The 22,475-nt window shown below is 41.9% G+C and overlaps 1 protein-coding gene across 4 annotated transcripts; it reads right to left on the bottom strand.

Moving 5' to 3' along the window:
• Positions 1-317: 317 nt before the first annotated feature.
• Positions 318-21,517, bottom strand: ehmt1a (euchromatic histone-lysine N-methyltransferase 1a). 4 transcript variants are annotated; one of them, XM_076731455.1, is made up of 23 exons: positions 21,461-21,517; positions 20,646-21,078; positions 19,280-19,439; positions 18,492-18,578; positions 17,550-17,768; positions 17,251-17,396; positions 16,521-16,664; positions 15,949-16,256; positions 15,753-15,836; positions 15,561-15,649; positions 15,353-15,459; positions 14,256-14,378; positions 11,505-11,606; positions 11,284-11,388; positions 10,136-10,290; positions 8,680-8,847; positions 6,606-6,750; positions 5,578-5,655; positions 5,243-5,358; positions 3,718-3,804; positions 3,531-3,609; positions 929-1,104; positions 318-824 (listed from the first exon to the last, which is right to left on the bottom strand). In XM_076731455.1, exons 2-23 carry the CDS (start codon positions 21,018-21,020, stop codon positions 728-730), a joined length of 3,150 nt encoding a protein of 1,049 aa, XP_076587570.1. In that variant the 5' UTR covers positions 21,021-21,078; positions 21,461-21,517; the 3' UTR covers positions 318-727. The 4 variants fall into 4 exon arrangements, with proteins under 4 accessions (XP_076587570.1, XP_076587571.1, XP_076587573.1 ...); XM_076731456.1 differs by having other exon boundaries at positions 17,550-17,772; positions 18,496-18,578; XM_076731458.1 differs by having other exon boundaries at positions 17,550-17,772; positions 18,496-18,578; positions 21,390-21,474.
• Positions 21,518-22,475: the final 958 nt, after the last annotated feature.

Raw genomic sequence — 22,475 nt, 5'->3', positions numbered from 1 at the left:
GCTGTGTTCTTTTGGTCTGGGTCATTTTTTCCTGGTTTGGGCCCTTTAGTGCAGATAAAGGGAAATGCTAATGCTCCAGCATACAATGATATTCTAGACAACAGTTTGCTTCCAACTTTGGGTCATACTTTGTGTTTGTCTCTGTCCTGTGTCAACATGACAAGGACCTTGCGCACAAAGCCAGCTCCATAAAGACATGATTTCCAGTTTGGTTTGGAAGAACTTGACTAGCCTGCAGAGCCCTGACCTCATCCCACACATTTGGGATGAACTGGAAGGTCAGCTGTGAGCCAGCCATAAAAAATAAGATGTAAAAATGCTTTAAAAATGTGTTTATTAATTTCTAATTAGACACGTAGTAAAAAGCATGTTCATAGATGAGACCAGACTACCAAAACATTACTTCACTTCATTAATCCACAAATAAAACACTTTGCAGTATTAATGGCATAGTGCATAAATGTTAAAATCATCTGTTAAGATTGTTTCACCTGACTGTTGGCTCTTTAAAATGAGTTAAACCCACTCTCACATAGGGTATTTCTGGCTGGTAACAAACTGCAGTATTCTTCATATAGAAAAGTAACCTTATTAGATGTATAAATAAATCCCACCGGTGTTGACCTAATCTTACATGGTATCTGGTTCAGAAGGCAGTGTTTCTGACTGTAGAGAGGTCACAGAATGTGTCCAGACAGAAAGAGGGATCATGGTCATCAGTAAGTTTCTATCTGGTGGCGGCTGAGTGGCGACACTTGAGGGAACCGCAGTGGCAGCTGAAGAACTTGCTCTTCACCCTCCAGTAGTGATCACCATAGTCAAACCTGAAGAGGAGGCAACAGTCCATCATATAATCTGGAACATTTAAAAGGTCTCTCCAGAACAAGAAAAGGAAGACAGTGGCTGAGCTTGTTTTTCCACCACTCACCCTATCTGGTCTCCAGCTTTGATGGGCCTGCTGGAGAAGAAGGCTATCCTGGGGAAGCGTAAATCCTGGTGCATGGTGAACACCCTCACAGCCATCACGTTGGGCTCACACAGATGGTTGATGAAGCGGCCGATGTTGCCAAAGAGTCTTGCATCAATACAGTGTATGTCTCCCACCTGCACAAGACCATGATGAAAAAGAGTCAGTCGCATCTCTTTGTGTTTACCTAGTGACACCTGTCAATCTGTTCAGGAAAATCTTTCAAAAATAGCTCAACTGGGGTCTTTTCTCATCATGAGAATATTGTACTCACCAAGTTAACTGCTGAAGTGTCAGAGCACAGTAATACCACTACAAGTTTCACAGGGCAATAACCACAAGACAGGTTGTAACCAAGCCAACAGTGTATCCAGATTATCTAAACCACTTTATTTGGAGGTCCAAGTGAGAGTGAGGGCAGCTGGAAGGTCATTAATAATCCTGCACAGGAAACTTTGTGCACGTCACAACAGTACGTACAGTTTCTGTACTTACAGTTTACAATGTGCTGTAAACTTATGGATGTAAACATATGTTTGGATATAATTACATAATTTGGGTTTAAACACTTTCTCTTCCAAATAAGTTGGACTAGCCTTTTGGTTTATTTCCAACATGTCTGACTGCTCATGTTTCTGGTCTTGTTGGACCTCCTTTTAGTGACGTCTTATATTAGTCAGAGAAATGACCAATCTATGAAGACACATACTGTAATAGAGCTGAATTATCCGTTAATTAAGTGGAAATGGGTGAATCTAACGGTCTTTGCTGCGTTACGGATCAGACCGGTCCTGATTCTATTCCTGGTTTGTATCTATTGTGGTGCTTCCCAAACTGTGTGCAATGACCACAGCTGGTTATGTTCTTGATTATGTTATTTAATAAAATTCAGCTGGGCTCTTTTTGTTACTCCTGTCCCCAGTACTGCTGCTGGTTGATGAAATATTTCCTGCTTCCAAGGGGGGGCATGACAGAGACAGTTTAGGAACCACAGCCCTAATGCATGTGGCCTCACACCACCCTGAATGGGAATAAAGAGGCAGAATAAATAAATAAACAGGTTTGCGTTTTAGCATCTTTCATTATGAATCAAAAGAACAAACTGCTGGTGAAGAATCAAACCTGAGATATGAGTTCAGAATAATTCCTTCAACAACTAACCCACCCTGATACCATCAACAAGCTGTCATCACAAGATCAAGCAGTCTGTGAAACCATGAAGAACGCTGCTGACAGAGGATAACGGTGCATCACGTACTGAACTGTGTCTGGATGAGAGACTCTGCAGCGCCACCTCTTGACCAAACATAAGAGCACATGCATTGCATCCCTTTTCCTGAAAACACCTGCCCGACATCCCAGTCTGTTAGATATGGCGGATGAATGTGGATTACAATACTCACTCAACTCATTGCTTATCATCAACGTCTGAGAGTAATGTAAACCACTGTGAGCTGGACACCTTTGGGTAAGTGATACAGAAATAAATGAATCTAATAAGATTCTAAGAGTTTTTGCCGTCTTGCAGGCCTATAGCAGTGACATAACAGTGTCACAAAGTTTTACTTTGTTACCGACCAAGATTCAAGTCCATAACAAGATAAATGAAACTGCATCCTGACTGCCCAGAGATGGCATCCAGGCAGAGATATTCTGTAAGACGAGAGATGTTTAGGAAACATGACGAGCCAACGGTGACAATGACCTTATCAAAAAGGTAATTTTGAGGAAAAAGTTATTTTTGTGATTGGATTTGTGCAGGTGCAGAGGGGAAAACATGCTGTCTCTGCAGAAACCCAGGTCCTCACTGCCTTTTTATATAACAGGGAAAATGCAGTTTCGCTACAGTGATGACTGTTAGAAGCAACGTTTTTCAAAGTCATAAAGTGTTCTCAAAAAAACTCATAATGTGCATGACTCAATGATACTCAGTGAGAGCAGAGGAAAACTTGCATTTTGAAAACTTTTACACTATGTCTGCCAGGCTGCTTAATTTCCATGACAATGCAAAATTGCATCATTGCAAGAGAAGGCACTATTATAGACACTGTGAAATGATGTGGTTGGATGGGCTGATAGGAGAAATTCATGTAGCAGAGTCCAATTATCTTCCTATTTTTGTATGTGTATGCATTTCCTTTTTAAGACATGTCAGTGTCTTGCCATTGTTTACTTACCCTTTAATATGGAGAGGAACACTGAGATTATGTATAGTGCTATGAGATTAACCTACAAATGAACTTTGGCATCATATTTTTGTATATACTGTAAAATCTTTGTAACTAGTTACCTCTTTTATATTAAAGCAATTGTTATATCTGATGGAGCCCAGCTTACATCTACTCCTCGGAAAAGATCATTTATGATTTCTTATGACTCATAAATAGACACTAATTTATTTGCGAACCATGTAAAATGAATAAAATCAAGGCTTAAAAGTGTGTCACATCACATCATTTTCGTCAAGGTGGTAAACACGTGAGTGTGTGCAATTATGTTGCAGAATCAACACGCACAGTTGCCTAGCGCAGCTTTAAAAATTCATGTAAACCAATTCAGTCACCTTATTGTCAAGGGTGAAGAGAAAAGAGTCATTCTCCCTTTTGTCTGCCTCTGCATCACTGATGATCTCCCCAACATACCTGTGGAAGCATTAGGGAGGGAAAGAGCTCAGAGTGCAGCTTCTCTTCAATATTTCATGCTGTAAAAAACTGAATTCAGTTGTTTCACTTATGACAGCCTGTCCTCACTCGCAAATGAATGTCCCTTGAGGGATATCCTGCATGGCCCTCACTCCCCAGCCCATCTTCTGTGTCCTATAGAGCTGCAGCCGGGCTCTGAAACAACAACAAGGCAATTATCTCATCCAGCAGCTGACGGCCGGAACATTAAGACAATGATGTTATGGAAGAAAACAGTTTTCAGGAGAGAAAAACAATTTAGAGAGCTAATACTTTTCCTGGAAGAGAGAACTGAGTCCCACCATGTCCTCTACATGTGCGTGTCAGTATCAGAGCAGCAGGATGGAAGGGGGGATAACTACACAGGGCAAGGTGTCCTCATATTCACAATAATATCCCATCCAAAATGGAAACTAATATGCACACACACATAGACACACACGCACACATGTTACCTAACCTAAACCTAAATTTAACCTTATCCTTAACCCAAGTTTTTGCTCTAAAATGTCATGCTTTACATTATGGAGACCTGCATTTATGTCCCCACAGCGTGAGTAAAATATGGCCAATACACGGCATTCGAAACGGATTGAGATCTGACTGCTGACACATTCTAGCCAGATGTTGAAAAGGTGTAAATGTACCCTTTCCTGCTCAAGTGGAAGAGTTATCAGCGTAACCACATCAGTAAGAGGAAATAACTGTTCTCAGGGTCTGCCTCCTGTGGTGACAGCAGCATCACCCATATTATGAGTGCTACATAAGTAGAATGTATTATTATCGTTATTATTATTAAGTGTCCTGAAGTACAGCAGTGAAAGTCATGATTCATGAGCATTCAAAACACACTCGCTGTGTATTTTTTTATTACATCACCAATGTATTGGAGTTATACTTAAATATACTTACAATGAAGTGACATTAAAGTAGACTTAAATTAAGCATGCCACTAGTGTATTATAAAGGACTTAAATAAAAAATAAAAAAAAGATTAAAAAAAAAATAAGTATACTTTTCATAAGAACACTATCTAAAGTATTTATAATTCAGGACACTTTTTAAAAATACTTAGGTACAATTTATTATACACTTGCAATAAAGTACGCTTTTATAAGTACTTTAAAACTGTATTTGAATTACTATATTCATTTTAATACATTTAAGTGGAACTTAAGTATATGACAAACATACTTTAAATTAAGCTCAAAGAGTAAAAGTGTACTTGTAATGACTTTTCTATAATTAAATTGTATTTCTAAGACATTAAAGTAACCTACTCATTTAAAAAAGGCCTTGCTGTGGTGTACCAGTTCAGCATATTCAGCGTATATTCAGTATATCACTTCAACTGTGATGCATATATGTGTAAACAGTAGTGTTTCAAATCACGGCTGGATTTTATCCAGATGTAAGACACTTGAAATGACAAGTGGAAATGTGGCCAGAATGTGGTCTCTGTAGTGGCCCAGTCACTTGTGTTTTTGTTTTATCATTGTATATTAAAACTTTAGAACCGTGATGATTAGCAGAGCTTGATACGGTGCAGCCAGTCAACCTTGCTGTGCCATGTCTAAAAAGTAAAACAGGTCACCTCAGTCCATTCTGGACCACTCGGTTCCTGCAGGTCCTCCAGCAGGAGCAGGCGTGGTTACATTCGAACAGCACTGGGGGCTCCCGCTGACAGAAGTCCAGAGGTAGTCGACCCTCCTACGTATGCACCAAGAGACATGTTACTAACAGCCAGGGAATTTTCCTACATTCTCAAAATCCATTAAAATAAGTTAGTTAGTTAAACTTCCATTTGGAATAACTGCTTTATATTGTAAACACACATGTGACCATAAATGACACTGAAATAACATTACAGAGTCTATTCTCAAATGTACATTTATTTAGCATTTTGTGTGTGCGTGTGTCTCAACTTACGCTATCATACCAACATCGCAGACTGAGCTGACCACACACACAGGTACTGGATGAGCAGTCGTCTGTGCAGCTGCAGTGCTGAATGACACCATCAATGAGCTATTATCAGTCAGGTGTTAGGACATTTGGCAGCTTTGATCTTACATTACTGTTCTGGTGGAACTGAATGTACATAGTATGAGTAGAGAAGAGAAACAGAATGCCTGTTTGAAGTGTTTTCCTCTATGAATTTAAACAGGCGACAACAATGAAAAATTGCTAATGGATATTTGGTAAATGGCAGTCCCTTCTACTTGCAGGTTTGATTAAGTATTCCATCTCACGACAGCAATCTTAGTGGGTGGGACCTAGTAACATTTCCAACACAGCACAAATCTGAAATGAACGCATCACAGTGATGTAAAACCTGCAGGAGCACCTGGTTAAAGGTTAAGACTAATAATATTCTATACTTGTCTTACTGTCAACAAATCCCATGAAAAGACCAAAACCAACAATGCCTTAGTTCATCTCTAAATACTTTCCTGCCCTGTGTGTAAATATATATATACATATATATACATCTTATATACAAGTTTCCGTCATTTCCTAGAACAGTCTGTCACTGACAGTCTGTCAAATGTTACTCTAACAGGAGGAAATGGTGCATTTGTTGGGGACTGTTTTCAGTGGCAGAGTAATCCACATTTGGTGCTCTAATGAGTATTTGGAGCAGCAGGACGATGCATATGGGATTGTCACCAAGGGCATCAGTGTGGCACATTGATCTGTTTTTAATAGTCTTTGCACAGCAGTGGATCTGTTTGGGGCATAGGAATAAGATATATCAGGCTTTGATGCACATGCAATACTTTGTGATGACTTGTTGGCTGAGAGTCTGCACATGGGATTTGTTGACAATAAGAAAAATATAAAACATAACCAGACTTATTCTTTAGCTACACACAGAGATATTAAATGTGTGTCATGTTCTGCCTTCTTTAGGATACTGTAATAAATGTATAGTTTACAGAGAGCTCAGCTCTCACCTGTAGGTGAGTGATGTCCTTGTCAATGTTCAGTGGGGAGGTGACACAGTTGTCTGGTATGTATTTAAAGTTTTCAGGGCATGGCTCGCTGTCCACACCATTAACACAGGTGATAGGAACCGCTTCGTACCCCCGAGAAATGTCCCTAAGAGAAGGAAAAGTTAGGTTTTTAAATTCTGATTTAAGTACATGTATGGTAAGGATCAATTTCACGATTAATGACAAGCAAATCATTGATGAAAACAATGATTGCTTATAAACAGTATTGTAAAAATGCAGTGGTGGTTATGGTACATAGACCTGTGTCTCATTCTCTGAGTGGCAATAGTTCAGCAGAAGATCTATCTCAGAGCTGGAGTCCGGACAGGTTAGCCTATCTTAGCATAAAGTGTGTTAGCAGGGAGAAAGAGCCTGGCACTGTCTGATGTGAAAAACATGCCCACCAACACCTCTGAAGCACAATGATCAACATGGATCTTGTTTGTTGAACATGTACACAAAGTGAAGTAGAAAAACAACATTTTGTGGTGTTAAGAGCTGAATGATTTCTTGGCATACAGCTGGGTTCAGTAGCTGTGCTGGAACTGTTTGTGCCCCCACTGGGTCTGCCCAGTACCCACAAATATAAACACACACCCACTTCACTAGAAATCAATAACCAGTCCATACTGTGCCAATGCATCCCAGCCCACAGCCATGGCACAGACAGCACAGTACCTGATATTCACCAGGTTCACCATGCAACATAAAGCATACTGGCGTGAGAAGCAGAGACAAGCACACACTTGAACAGTTCAGCAGAGAGCAGAGGAAACAGCTCTATGTGGGCCGAGAGGCATGAAGGAGCACGCACAGTTAAAACACCCCGAAATAACAATCAGTCTGACTCAATACAGAGCAAGATAGACTTGAATGAAAGGTCAGGGGGAGTTCATACTCAGAATGTTAGGATTAAAAGAAACTCTCTTTCAAACACCTTAAGATGGGAGTGGAAAGTCTTGTTCTTGCAACTGCATTTATACACATATTAAGTCAAACGTATCTTAACCATGTGGTGATATGCTACTTCAGCACACTTTAAGAACAAACATAACTGGGAACGCTACAGAAAATCACAATGAACATTTAATATCTGGGAATTCACATTATAGACACCACTGCTACTCTGGTTCACTCCCACATCTCCAGTCAGCATGATTTCCAGCAACAGCAAGCAGCTGTTATTAGCCATGCTAGTAGTACAGCTCAGGGCATGGCAGTGCTGGTCTGTCAGTTGGTTAGTCCACCACTACGACAACTATTGGATGGATTGTGATGAAATTTGGTACAGACATTCAGGTTCTCCTCTGGATGAATTCTAATCACTTTGATGATCCTTTAACTTTTAATATAGTGTCAACGTCAGATTAAAAATTTTCCAACAAGCTAAACTAAGATGGTGACCATTAGCATCGGCATGTTCATATTTTGCTCTGAGCCGTATCAGCTTTTCTGATGTTGGTATGGTCATAATATGCCAAACGTATGTAATGTTCAGCTTGTTGTGGAGTTCTGCCCCTGTGTGGCCAAAATACAAGTGATGAATGCGGCTTTAATTCCACAGCAAGCATTTACAAACCAGACTGAGAACCATCTCGTAAAGCTGTCAAGCTAGCTGAACAACACACTGTTTCAAATTCTGTAAAGGCAATAATCTGACTGTGATTTCCCAAAGAATTCCTCTAATTCTGCCTTGAAGAACATCTTTTAGAATTTAGAAAACTATAAAAAGCTTAGTTTTTTTTTCAGCTTGATCACATTGCTTTTTTTTCTCCAGTGTGTTTTGAAGGTGTTTCATAAGTAAGAGAGGTAGAGGTGTCTCAGCCCACAGAGGAACAGAGCCAATGAAAACACCAAAACAGAGATGAGGGCAGACAGCAGCAATATGTCTTATTACAGTTCTATACATACATGTAATATTAGAAAATAAACATTAATATTATATAGTCCAACCAACACACACACACACAGACACACACACACACACACACACACACACACACACACACACACACAGAGCAGTATTGCTGTGTACCTGCTGAGCACTCTCTCTCCCTGGCAGTCCCTGCCTCTCCTGGCATCAGTCAGCTTCTTGTTGGTGTTGAGGGCCGTCCACACCTCGGAGCCGTAGACACAGCAGTCCAGACCTGTGTCTCCGTCCCTGTTCCTCTGATTGACATCCGCTCCATGAGACAGAAACAACCTGTAGATGGAGGATGTTAAAATAAGAAGTGGACAAGATTACAAAAGGTTTTTGAGATAGAAAAAAAGTGAAATATAATAAGGACAACAAAGGAAGGGATTGACCAATAAGGGGATTTTGAAGCTAAAATCAATATCCTGCAGACATTTCTAGATTACATTTGCCCGGAGTTGATACACTGTATAGCCAAAAGTATGTGGACACATGAACAAAGTTTGCTGACACCCGTACATTGCAGCCTTGGGCAATTCTTAAGCATATCATTAAAAGACACGGGCATCCAGTTGATCCTGCAGGTGTTGGATAGGGTTGAGGTCAGGGCTCTGTGTCAGCCAGTCAAGTCCTTTCAAAACACCTGGGGAAAACCTTGTCTTTATGGAGCTGTCTGTACAGAGGTGCTCTCATGTCGAAACATGAAAGGGACACAACACACAATGTTGACACAAAACTGGAAGTACACTGTCAATCTACAATGTCAGTGAATCCTGTTGAATTACGCTGTCCTGTCACAGGAGGTGTGGGATTGAGCCTGAACTATGAAAAAATGACCCAAACAACACATATCCATGGCTACATACTTGTTTCCAATAATTGACACCCCTCCATTTGAAGAAGCCAAATGTAAATCAAATCTTTCCATTTTAAGGCTTCAGTGTCTCCAAAGCATTACCTTTCAGACTGGAACATATTAAAACCTTACAGGGAAACCCAGGCTGAAGAATGAGAGGTGGACCAAACACATTCAGTTTGCTGTTTACATAAAACCATAATCAGTACAGGAGGATTACTGTGCACATCACAGTATATTCCCATGACTGGAGCATGTTCATAATTCTAACTGAATGGACTCTAACTACTTAAGTAAAAAATAATGTCAGCTGTAAGAAGTAAGACTAATTTCCTCAGTGTCCTAAAACATAATACAACTCAAAACTCACATCATCTGCCACTGACAGCATGAGTGGAGCTAAGCATATTCATGGTTTGTGCTAAAGCAATTCAACTGTTTATATACATTTACTGCATACAACCATGACTTAAAAGCATCATTTTAAAGTCAGATCTTATTCCAATGTTTCTGAGGCGTCGGACACCTTCAGTGACTGCAGTAGGAATGAGAACCCAACCTGGGGTGCAGCTTGTCCTATGCACCATGATAAATGAAATAGAAATATGTTGTATATTAGCAAAATATGGGTTACAAAACACTTTCACACATGTACATCTTTGAGCATGTGCCCCAGTGTGGCCCCCCCATTTGACATTTGCTCCCAGACTACACACTCACATCACACAGTCCAGGTGGTTCTCTCTGGCAGCGACGTGAAGCGGTGAGTCACCATGAACGTTGACAGCATTGAGGTCACATCGAGCCTCCAGCAGAGCCTGGGCGATGTCACCACAGCCCGACAGAGCCGCCCAGTGCAGGCACACATTCTCTTCCTGAAGAAGGAGCAGGAAAGAGGTCAGCACTGACACCGTGTTGTGACAGAGGCAGGGCTTCAAGCAGTTCAGACTACAGGAAGAGCATTAACAGGCCAGGATCACACGGAAGATGAAGCATCGGCATGATATGCATGATGATGTCACCACCTCTGTCACTTCAAACAATGAGGAGTTAAAGGCATCTGTCAACCTGTTAATACCACTATTTACAGAGCGGAGATGCCTTACAGTAAGTCCTGCTGTGCAGCCTCACAGGGCGGCTAGTGTGGCTGTAGACTCTTGATCCTGTTTCACGTTTGTTGGTACAAGTGTTCAAAGTCAGATTCATCCAAATTAACTACATACACTTGTTGTAAACTGCATGTTTCAACTTGATGAATGCCACCTGGTCATGAGGAGGTGCACACTAATGAGACTAATAATTTGCATAAACAACACCACTACTAATTCAGCATGAAGTTAGCTGTTAAAAAGCATCTTGCTGATGCAAAGTGGCCCACGACTTGGGAGACAGTTAAGGAGACGAGATCATTTCAGGTAATCGGCTACACTGTGGAGTGCATCACAGGACACTGGACACCGACTTGCATAAAGACCCTGAGGCAGCTGTTGGAGTGAGAGAGATTTCCTATAAGCTAGCAGACTGTAGAAGTCATGCCACATTCATTTCAATATAATCATCAAATCATAAAAAAATACTCAAACCTTTCAGTAAATTGGCATGATAAACTGAACATTAACTCCATTTTTGTGAGTGAGATCTACTTCTTTCCTTGCTCAAGGTGATACAGGACCCCCCCCCCCCACCTCTCCAGTGTTCTGTGCTTACATTTCACTCAGTATAGAGGTAAAATATTATGCATCCCATGAGAGCACACTTATCAAAGAGTTGACCTTGATGAGCTGCAATGCTGTGTGAAGTGTGACGACAAAGTGTTGCCGTGTGTGTGCCACAGTTGTAAAAGTGAGCAGCCTGTCGTGTGCACTGACCTTGTCTCTGATGTTAACATCAGCCCCTCTAGCCAGCAGCAGGTGGACCAGCTCCTTGTGCTTGTACTCAATGGCCCAGGTGATGGGAGTCCATCCCCCGTCATCCTGCACAGACACAAGCTATAAAACTCCTGCAAAGGTTTCCACTGACACATGACTTTATATTTCCACAAACTCAGCTGTTAGCAGCTGTTAGTAAATGAGGCGGAGTGTGTCTTTACCTGACAGTTGACGTATTTGGATGCCTTGGAGAGCAGGTGATGGACTATGTCATAATGTCCCAGTTTAGCTGCCAGATGCAGACAGGTGAAACCCATAATATCCTGGGATGACAACATGATTGACATTGAACAACACTGTGCTACTGCCACCACTGTTTATGTCCGAAAGAAAGGGACTTTCATTGGCTTCTGGACTCCATGACGTAAGCCTTGCAGGTGAAAGAGGACATTGGAATGGATGTAGTGAAGAGAAATTGTCCAACAGTTCTAGAATGTTCTGCACCTTATCATCTCCCTCAAGAGCCTAGTTCAGGCTTAAAGGCTGAGAGGTTCATTAAAATGAGTGCTTTTCATTAAACAATCAGTTAATGACAAAGTCTCCCTTCCCCCACAGCAATCATTTTCATACTATCTCCTTCTGTCATGACTGTTTCCTCCTGACAACCAGTACACTGCACTGAAGTGTTGGTTCTTGTACTAACTTAATTCTATTTAAAGCTGCTCTAATCAATTCTGCCACATACACAATGGAACAAGAGACTATGGATATTGATAATGATATCTGCAGTTGTCCTCAACAAGAACTTTTCCTATTCTTATCCTAAACCTCTGTTTGTAAGAGTGTTCCATGTCAGATACATCAAACTCTCTTAACTACATAATCTTAAATTACGAACCAGTTTCTCAGTTTGTGGTCAAATTACATCCACAAAATGTTACCATGGAGTAGCAAGAAGAGCATCTCAAGTCCTGCTTTGAGAAATCAGCAGACCAAAGATCAGAACAGATCTAGCAGTGTCGGTAGTGGTAGGCCTATTAGTGGACACAATAAAAAATCTTACAAATATTAATACAAAATCAGTGTGATGCTGTGTAAAACATAAATGAAAACAGAATGCAATCACTTGCAAAAAACCCCCACCGGTTTCACAAAGTGTCCCTGAGTCCATGCAGTGACATCCCTCATACAATCATGTGTTCACAAAGTGGTGAACCTCTCTCCATCCTCGCTTGTGAATGACTGAGCCTTTCCAGGATGCTCCTTTCATACCCAATCATGATACTATCACCTGTTACCAATGAACCTCTTTACCTGTGGAATGTTCCAAACAGGTGTTTTTGGAGCATTCCACATCTTTCCCAGTCTTTAGTTGCTCCTGTTCCAACTTGTTTGAAACATGTTGGTGCATCACATTCAGAATAAGATGATATTTATAAAAACCAATAAAGCTGATGAAGTAAAACATTACATATAATGTCTTTGTGCTGTTTTCAATTCAGTACATGTTCAAAAGGATTAGCAGATGATCACAGTCTGTTTTATTTACGTTTTACACAGAGTGTCAACTTCTTTGGCGTTGGGGTTGCAGTACAGCTGTCTGACGTGTCATCAGAGCAGCTGCTCTGTGACAGACATAAACAGGGAATGTTTTGAGACAAGAAAGTAAGATGCTAAAAGACATCTTTCTAAAGTAAAGCTGTCCATGACTAATATGAGAGCCAATGAAGCAAATGTGAAAGTCTGTGAGATATTCAGTGACAGAATATTATGACTGTTATGATTCCTATTCATTTGCTTTGTTTTGGTGTATCCTGGATGCCCTGTGCCGTCCTGGGCACAAGGTGGCGTATGTGTTCTGTTCTGTGTTTGCCCTTGTTACAGGTTATAGGTCGGGAGGCGATTGGCCGGTGAAACTACTTTAGGGGCAGGTCGGCGGACCGTCTCCCTCTCCTACTACAGCCAGTGATGTTACACTGTCGGGTGAACTCAACTGCATGCGATGCTGGGCTGAAATATGCCAATGAAAATAACGAGGTTGTTTTTGTTACATATGTTAGTTGAGTTCATTTCAGTATCACAATTAAACTCCAAATTGCTTCAGATTAAGGTATTTTGATGTCAGGCCAAATGAGCTTTTTGTCCCACGTTGACAAAGTCAGACTCTCTGTAGATGACTTATATGACAGGTCTGTACCACTTGTGAATTTTGTTCATAGGCAAGAGAAAATTCTCACCCCTATGTGCCACTTAAAAACATATCTGTTCATTTCGTCACTGAGTTCAATACCCAGCCATATTTCTGCTGAACTACACAGGAACTTGATGTGATCCACATGAACTCGTCTTTCTGGGAGAGCACCTGTCTGCAGGTTGAAGTGGAAGATATACTACTTAACTGTACCATCGGCTGCGACTACTTATCAGCTGCAGCAGGTCGCTTTGGAAAAATTCAGTCTCTCCCCATTCTCCACATGAGATCAAGTTTAATATGCACATCCACTGAATCAAGCACTTTCCTTCTAAAAGGGCTGATAGAAACGTTTTAGAAAATTCACCACAGCTTGCTATTACAAACTGCTCTAGACCAAAGTGGGACCAAATTGCTGGGAAAATGTGTGTGTCAGGTCTGTGTGGGACCGAACTGATGTGGTTGCTGCAGTGGCTTCTGTGAACAAACCAGCCTCAGTGGCTGAATTTCTATTTCTCTGCCTGATTATGTTACTATATGTTACTTTTAGTGCGCTGCTACATCATCGATCGAACACTAACAATGTGTTTTTTCAGGAGGTAAAAACAGGAATTGTGATTATAAAACAGTAGTGAAAAAGGACTGAGCAGTGGCAGCAGCTGACAGAGTGAGATTAGACTGAGTGATGAATGAGGAAGCAGACTCTGACACGAGCACACATCTGACATCCGGCTGGTCGGGCTAGTTGACGCTGACTGTGTCCGAGTGCGTGCTGACCCACCTTGTGGCTGACGGATGCTCCAGCTCTCAGCAGATACTGCACTGTGTCCAGGTGGTTGTTTTCACAGGCCACCATCAGTGGTGTTCTCTGCTCCTCGTCAAACATGTCCAGGTTAGCTCCAGCCTATGGGTGCACACACACAGACACAAGATCACTAATGAAGACAACAACATCAGCCAACAAGACTTCACTGTGGTTAACAGCCAACATGTGGCATTACCTACTGCAGCTTTATTAGGAAATTCATCTCACTTGCTCCAGACAGAACAAAAAATGCTTTAGCCAGTTAAGTGGGGATATGGGTTAGATAACGTTAAGTTAATGTACTTCTATGAAATTTCCACTCAGATTTGATTTAGTTTATATTTTACACCCGAATTCCCAAAAAGGCTGAGAAAATCGACTCACTGTATTTACATATCAGTGAGTATTATCTTTATTTGGTACCTTTAGAAAGAACTTTTAAAGGGGTCACTATTTCCAGAGGGAGACTGTACATCCATGTTCTGCACAGTAAGCACTGTACATTTCTAGAATGGATATCCTTCTGTTGGATCTGGGCCTGTGTTTATCAAACATCTCCTCCTCGGAGTTGTACTGAAAGTTAACCGAGCACTAAAAACTCTCATAACTCAGAGCACTACTGAGTTATTGACGGAGCGTCCCACATTGGCGTTCAACAGGTGCTGTATTAAATCTGAGAGTGAGGTCGCTGTGTACAACACTCTCATCCAGAAAGGAGAAATAATGATGATGAATTGTCGTTTTCTGACATTTACCATGAAGCCATCTGTTCTATAAATGCATATCCATTTAGAAAAAGTAGATAATGTGATTCAGCTGTGTGACCTACGGTAGAAGATCCCGTCAGCCTGAACTAATATGCATCTTGCATATGTTGTGCATACTGCACATGCAGCAGTGATGACGCAAACCTTCTGTACAGCTGTGAGGCTCCTTTCCACAGAAAACATGGAATTTATCTTCTCTTCCACCGTCCACTGTTCTTAAGTGAAGACAGCTGCTAAAAACCAAGGCACAATAATGTGTCACTCTTGATAAATACAGGCCCTGAGGTGCAGCCTCCGTCTCCTCACCTGGACCAGCATGTGACAGATCTCCTGGTGACCCTCAGCAGCTGCTGCATGAAGAGGGGTGCGTTTGTTTTGGCCCTCCATCATAAAGTTGGGGTCCTTCCCATCAACTGTAATGCAAAGTTTGCTATATCAGTGTGATACTACAAATCCACCACACTGAGCTCTTGTAATTGAAGCCACTCCATGTTGAATAATATACTTGAGTTACCTAGGAGATGAATGACCTTCTGGAGCTCTCCTTGCTTTGCAGAGATGTACAGTTGTCTGGTGGGGTACTTCACTTTCTTTGGTTTCAGGCTAAATGAATAAAGGTCTCAATCAATTCAATCAAAGTGCAAACTGTGGGCCCACACAACAACTCTTTGCAACCTGATGTGAAAATATTTCATGGTTAACTTACTTCTCATCGTCCAGTGCCATCAGGATGCTCTCCAGTGACTCTTTAGGTAGTCTTTCTGCAGCACACACAGCCTCGCCCTTTAACCTGGAGGCAGAAAGCAGAAAGATTTAGTTGACCCAGGGTGTAATAAATTGGAATTACCCTTTAATAGGTGCGAGTTTAGTGATTTCAGGAAGGAAGCGGTGTCCTGTGTCACCTGCTCGGGCTCTCTTCTCTGTCCCTCTGCGGCTCGCTGGTCTTCTTAGCTCTAAGTATCTGTGGGACAGCAGGTGTGGTTGGTACTGACGGCAGGGTGGCCACAGTGGGCACAGCTGGAAGTGATGGCCCGGGGTTCGATCTGGGCACAGAGGGCGACTGATCAGCTTTGGGCACTGTGACCTCCTTCGCGCTGCTGGCATCCTCTCCGCAGTGGGGACAAAACTTGAGATCCTTTAAGATGGAGGCACAGTCACGGTGGAAGCGGTGGGAGATGCTGCCGTACGGCCTGCACTCCATGAAGGTGCCCTGTGGGACGGACCAGGAAAACACTGCAGATTGGTCAAGGTTGCATTCTCGCTGCTACCACTTGGCAACAATGGCAGTAGATGGTCAAAGTCACAAAAGGCAGAAGAATAAAGTGGAGGAGCAAACAGAGGATGATATTCTAATAATATTCCTCCATGAGTGTGAAATCTGACCAAAACGTTTCTTGGTAATGAGTTTGACTTGAAATCTTCTCATGGATAACCAGTGTAACATGATAAAAGATGAATAAATGTTTCCCCTCACCGCCCTGCAGAAGAGTCCACAGCCGGGGCAGCACTGGTGCTTAACCATGCCGGCCCGGTGGTCCTCACACAGAACCAGCAGATGAACCGTGTTGGAGGGTCGCATCATTTCCTGCTTCATCACTCGCTTCTGGCAACGACTCAGCTGTGGAGAGAAAATCAAGTCGGTGTTCACAAAAAACCTACCATGCAGTTCCAGTTTTCAAACCAAAGGTCCAATGCAGTGGGGGTTTTTGAATCCCTGACAACCTTTCCCAGCCAAAGAACACAAACTTTCTATATTCTGATGTGAATTATATCCTACAAGTATTGTTTTTGTAGTATTTTCTTCACATAACTATTCCTTGATTCAGGGATGAAATACAGCTTTAGTGCATGGGACACAATGAATCCAACTTCTGCTAAAAAAGTCACATATGGCAAAAAGAATTACTGCGGTGCTCTTTTAAACAGCTGCTGTGTGCTTCAGGATCGTCTTCTGTGATGTAGTGTTGATGTGCTTCGTGTTGCTGTCTTAACTGTGATGTGGTTCATTTGGTTCAAAGACGATTCTTTGATGGCAAGGCTGAAGAAAGGTTTTGTCATATTATGAGATCATTTGAATCACACAGCTTTGATTTTACACCTCTAACTAGAGGGGGTTTTTATCTAATATTTCAAATCTGATCTCTAATAAGAGGTTATAATGAGAGTGATACATGAGTGTTTTTGTTCACTCAGATGATTTTTACCATTCCATCCGTGCTTTCCATGGCCATGCAGGTCTGATCCAGTGTGGACAGGCTGCCTCCACTGTGAGGCGTCTCCATACGACAGCAGCACAGCGGTAACTCCTCAGCCAGGTCTGTTTCTGTCACGTCAGCATCTGCTGCTGCACCTGCACGCACACATCCCATTATTTCACTATACATCACACGCCGAAACTGACCTGTGTGACCAACTGAAATGTATTCTGCAGGAGATAGTATCTACAAGAGCATTTTAGATAAATCTTATGAAGCCAAATGAGTCAGTGAGATGCTGTTATCACCAGACGGGGGGGGTGAGAGCAGCTCTTCCTGAGCTTTCAGGTCCAGACAGTCCAAAGTCAGCTCTGTGTATTCAACATGGCTGCCCGTGCTAGCTTCCACCTCCACCTGCACTTCATTTCTGGTGGCTGGCGGTTCCCCATCCTTCAGAGTCTCTGCTGAAATCGCTGGTTTCTCATCCGCTGCAGCTCTGTTCTTGTCCGCACTCACTCCTGGATCCTCTTTCTGATTGAAAAATTGAATGGCATTTGTATGTATTAGTAATCCATCCACATACATCTAGAGTTACCAAGACTTCCTGAGTGTAGTAACCTTTACAAGATGAATATAGAAAGAACAAGTGGGGCAAGAAAACATCACATGGAGCATATGGCTGTTGATAAAGAAGAAAAGAAAATCATGTGCTTCACTGACAAATACTACAGTCAGCTACTGGTAATAATGTCAGACGTTTGGCCATGTCTTTGGTTGTTATTAATGAAGGATTGAGACGAGGCAAACGTGAAGGCTCCAAAGAGGGGCCTGACAAAAAATGTGATCATGACTTAGAGGTCCTCTCGTGAACTGGTCACCTGAAGGTTCAGTACTTGCTACACTTGTTTAGACTCTTTTTTCTTATATGTCAATGAAAAATCATTATGTCCATGTCAAACTGTAGAACGCAAACAGACCAATGATGAAAGTTTTTATAGAGAAATGAAACAATCCCATTTGAAGCTGCTGCAGTGTTTGTGTCAGCCCAGGTCAGATATATGGGTGTGGAGTTCTGCCAAACTTCTAATGTCATAGTGGTATATCACTGTTGAAAACAGCATGTCACTAATGTTCAGGCACCATGTAGCTTGTACACCAACATAGAGGCATATACAGCATGTACATACAGCAGCCTCTATGTTACTAGGCTGGTAGGACGTCTGACATACAGGAACAAACAAATAAATGACCCGCCTTCTCCTGCTGTTTTAGGGCCTTGGTCTTCTTCTTGGGGACCAGGTTGTACATTCCCATTTTCCTCTTCTTCCTCTTCACAGCTAGGAAAAGCACACAGAGCGAGGTTTGATGGAGGCCAGAAGTCCTCACCAGCAAATACCCTTGGATACAATATGTTCCATCGAGGCCTAAGTTTGTTCTTTAAAACTGATTATCTCTGTATGGAAAAACCATTATTACAGACAGAATGATGTAATTAATCGATGTAACCTTGACATTAATGGGCTGTAACTCTCGGAGAACTGAACATCATGAAGATTCAATAACATTCAGGCTGAGCTTCATGTGCTTTTACTACTTAAACTGCGTCAACAAGAAAAATACTTTTAATACTTTTTTCTTCCAATTGCACTCCTTACATTAACAAATGGGAGGATGATGCACTGGAACATTCAAAATTACTCAGCCTAATGTGAAATTTAATTACTGCAGCTTCAACTGAGGAGATTAACCAGCAGCTAACAGCAATATAAAACCACACAGTACACGGTGAAAAGTCAAAAGATAACGCAAAACAATGAAGAAACCAGTGCAAACACACATACACATAATACGTGTACGTGCTTGCTTACAGCCATACCTTATTTCAGCACACACTAAAAAAGATGGACTATCCACATTTCTGCAGCAGCTGTGCTCGTATATGTGTTGATCTCTGCTCTGCTGCAACCTGTTTTCCATCAGGTATCTCTACGAGTTCAATTCAAAGTGGTAAATTTTGCAAGAGAAAGGATCAACTAACCTGACTGACGTTTGACGGAGGTGGAGGTGGAGGTGGAGGTGGAGACAGCTCTCCTCTCTTTGCCTTTGCCTCTCTGGCTGTGACAAAGCGCAGAGTCAGCTGGTGGTCCAGACTTCAGTGGGTCTGTCAGGAAAGTCTTCGGTGCCTTCCGGCCGGGAGTCTTTGACAGCAGAACAAAGACAATATGCTTTCCTACTTATTCCATGAATGAGAAGAACAAACCACTAAGAACATTTAAATTCATATCTGCAGTATATGTACGGTATGCATATGCTGCATACTGCTGCATTTATTTGGCACTTCTCTCATCTCCCGACCATTCAAAGCACTTGACAACACATGCCACATTCAGCCATTCACACTCACAGCCATTAGGGTTCAGGAGGAGCCAGGAATCGAACCACCGACCTTCTGATTAGTGAACAACCCGCTCTACCTCCTGAACCACATGCCATTCACAAGCAAACAGTCAATGTCAAATAAACTCTGCACAATATATTAGTAAAATCGATTAATCAGTCAGCTGAGTAAGGCTGGGAGCGTTGTTTTTTTATATATGTTTACACATTTTCAATCTCCCTCAGAAACAAAGAGCTGCTGCCATCTGCTGATAAAAGTTGTTGCTGAAAGCACAAAAACTGTATCTTTCATTCATAAGCTGTTTTTTTTTTTTTTAAACAAAAATTATTTTCTGATTACTGCTGGACATTTATTTAGATGATGTTTTTGTATTTAAAATAAGTGCACAGCAGACAGAGTGCAGATCTACTTCAGCAAACAGAGACAATGCAGACAAGAACATCAGTGTTAAATTAGTAAATGTTCATTCAAGCTCAGCAATTGTGTCTCCTTTGTTATTATTATTACATTGTTGACATTTATCGGATGCAAAAAACCACGATATCAGCATCATATGTCGGCTATTTGCTGCCCTACTCTCTAACTATCTGTCAATCACTGAGCTATACCAGCTATTGTACAGTAGAATACAACCCAGAACTGGCCCACTTCCAGTGACAGATCTACTTTAACATGTTCTCAAATTCAACACAGGATTATTAAACTGTTTAAAGAAAATACTGAAGCAAGACTTGTGAAATATGCATCCTTCAGAATAAAAATGTGGAAGTTAAGTAATGCAGTAATCCACTGTCAAACAAGCTAAATAAAAGCATGAACTAATAACAGGTGGAAAATAATACTGTGTTCTTCCATATGACCCATCCTGAACTTCCTCTCTCAGATTATCACTGAGAATCTTTTGGTCAACAGGAGAAGACATTGAAACTGTGCTTGGAGTTGACAAAATCGTTTCTGTAAACATGTTTACGTGGAATTGCTTCAGGTTCGCTGGTTTTTCTGTTACCTTTATAACAGGGCTTGCCTGTGCTTTGGCTCCAGCTGTGTCCAGCAGGCAGCCTGAACTGGCCGTGTGCTCCCCTGAGCTTCCAGCGGTGACAGTGAGCCTCTCTCTGACAGGTGGAGCAGTCAGCCGGCCAGGTGTGTCCCGGAACAGGCTGCCAGGAGACGCCAGCGCTTTCCCAGAAGCTGCTCCTGGTCGTCTGCTGCGGAGAGCTCCATCACTGCTGACTATGGGAGAGCTGTGGAAGGGAGTTATCTTTACTTTGGGCCTTTGGATGCTCTGTGCAGCTTGTCCCTTGGCACCCATTGGTATCCCACAGGCGGGACTGGAGGGTCTTCTGCCTGGTCCAGGCCCTTCACTGGCTCCACTGTGATCCATTGCTATTCTGAGGGGCTGATTGTTGAAACCAGTCGGGTTGAGAGGACCTCAGTGGCACCTGAGAAGTTTAAGCAAGTTTCAGACTACTCCACTATTTCAATGTAAAACATCAAGTCAGAACACATACTTCCTCTCAAAGTAAATAACTACATATGGAACGCTTCCATTACTCCACAGTACACACAGAATGTCCATCTTTGCAGCATCCTACATGCAGAGCAATGGCTAGTGCACCACGAAAAAAGTTATCACATCTTTGCATGACAATGAGGCTAAAAGATAGAAGAAAGGAAAGCAAAGCTCAGCCCGCTGGACCAGCAGTCCGAGCAGGGAGTCTTGAGAGACGAGCAGAGAGCATAAACAGCTTACAACCATCAGCAAAGATGAAAACACGGCGGCGAGGGGGGAAAAAAAGTTGAAGCAGCAGAGTTTCATCCTACCAGCTCCAGTCGGTGTAGTTGTATCCGAGCGAAAGCAGGGAGGGATGGGACAGGAAGACAGGAGTCTCCACTTCCGCCCTCACCCGCGCAAGCACGTGACGCGCTGTTACGGCGGTCCATGCGCGCCGCGTGCGCGTCCTTCATATTTCGACGGGCTGTGAAACACTTCAGCTTTCAGCGAGCTGTAGCTGCTGAACACAGTGAGGCTGGAGGGAGACACATTCACCGGCTTATAGCGGTTTCAGCTGTTGGCAAAAGGTTAAAAAATACGATGAAAGTATTTTCGGGGGTTAAGTAACGATATAAGGCGAAAACGGAAGTACGCAGCAGGGAATGCTGTGCTGTCTTCTGGTGATTTGGTACAAAGGATTTATTTATTGCTTGATTCACTGGAGGCACAGACTTAAGACTATCAGCAAAATATTCAACCAATGATGCAGAACTGTAAATAAACACTGAAAAAAGTTGTGATGTTTGTTCTGTGTGCTCTTTTATCTGGCAAGTGATTTTATACAATATGTCAAATTTAAACTAAAACATGAAGCTTTTGATCAGTTTTTCACAGCAATGGTACATATTCAAGTCCATTACTTCTGAGACTGATAAAAAAAATGTTTTATTGAACATTCTTTACTGTATAAAGTTTCATAGACCCCATCTTAAATGTTCTTAATTAAGCACAAAAACTGTTTTTAAAGTAATGGAGCCTTTTCTATTTTCTAATGAACTTTCTTTACTGTTTTCTTTACTTTTTCTTTACTTCTTTACTTTACTTTGAAAAAGTCCATGCTGTAAGTTCATTATACACAGACAGACAGACAAACAGACAGACAGAGAAACAGACAGACAGACAGACAGACAGACGGGGGAAAGCAGAAAACCCACCAACATATTTCTAAAACTTAAATCAAAAGGGGACTATACCTAATAAAACTTTTCATTGACATGTATCTCGAACAGCATCTGAAATATTCCAGGCACAGATCATGTGGCCGCAGTGCTGTCATTTTGCCAG

This window comes from Chaetodon auriga, chromosome 5 (assembly GCF_051107435.1).
Source record: "Chaetodon auriga isolate fChaAug3 chromosome 5, fChaAug3.hap1, whole genome shotgun sequence".
In the NCBI taxonomy this organism is placed as follows: Eukaryota; Metazoa; Chordata; class Actinopteri; order Chaetodontiformes; family Chaetodontidae; genus Chaetodon; species Chaetodon auriga.
This window is presented reverse-complemented; position numbering and strand designations above follow the sequence as displayed.

Bases quoted from the DNA above. Each gene is read 5' to 3' on its own strand.
- ehmt1a (XM_076731455.1), bottom strand. From the start codon at position 21,020: ATGGATCACAGTGGAGCCAGTGAAGGGCCTGGACCAGGCAGAAGACCC. The intron at 6,751-8,679 runs GTACACAGCAAT...TCCTTCTCTTAG, and splicing joins GGAGAGAGAGTGCTCAGCAG to GGACATTTCTCGGGGGTACG. The intron at 3,610-3,717 runs GTGAGGACAGGC...ATGCTTCCACAG, and splicing joins CAAGGGACATTCATTTGCGA to GTATGTTGGGGAGATCATCA.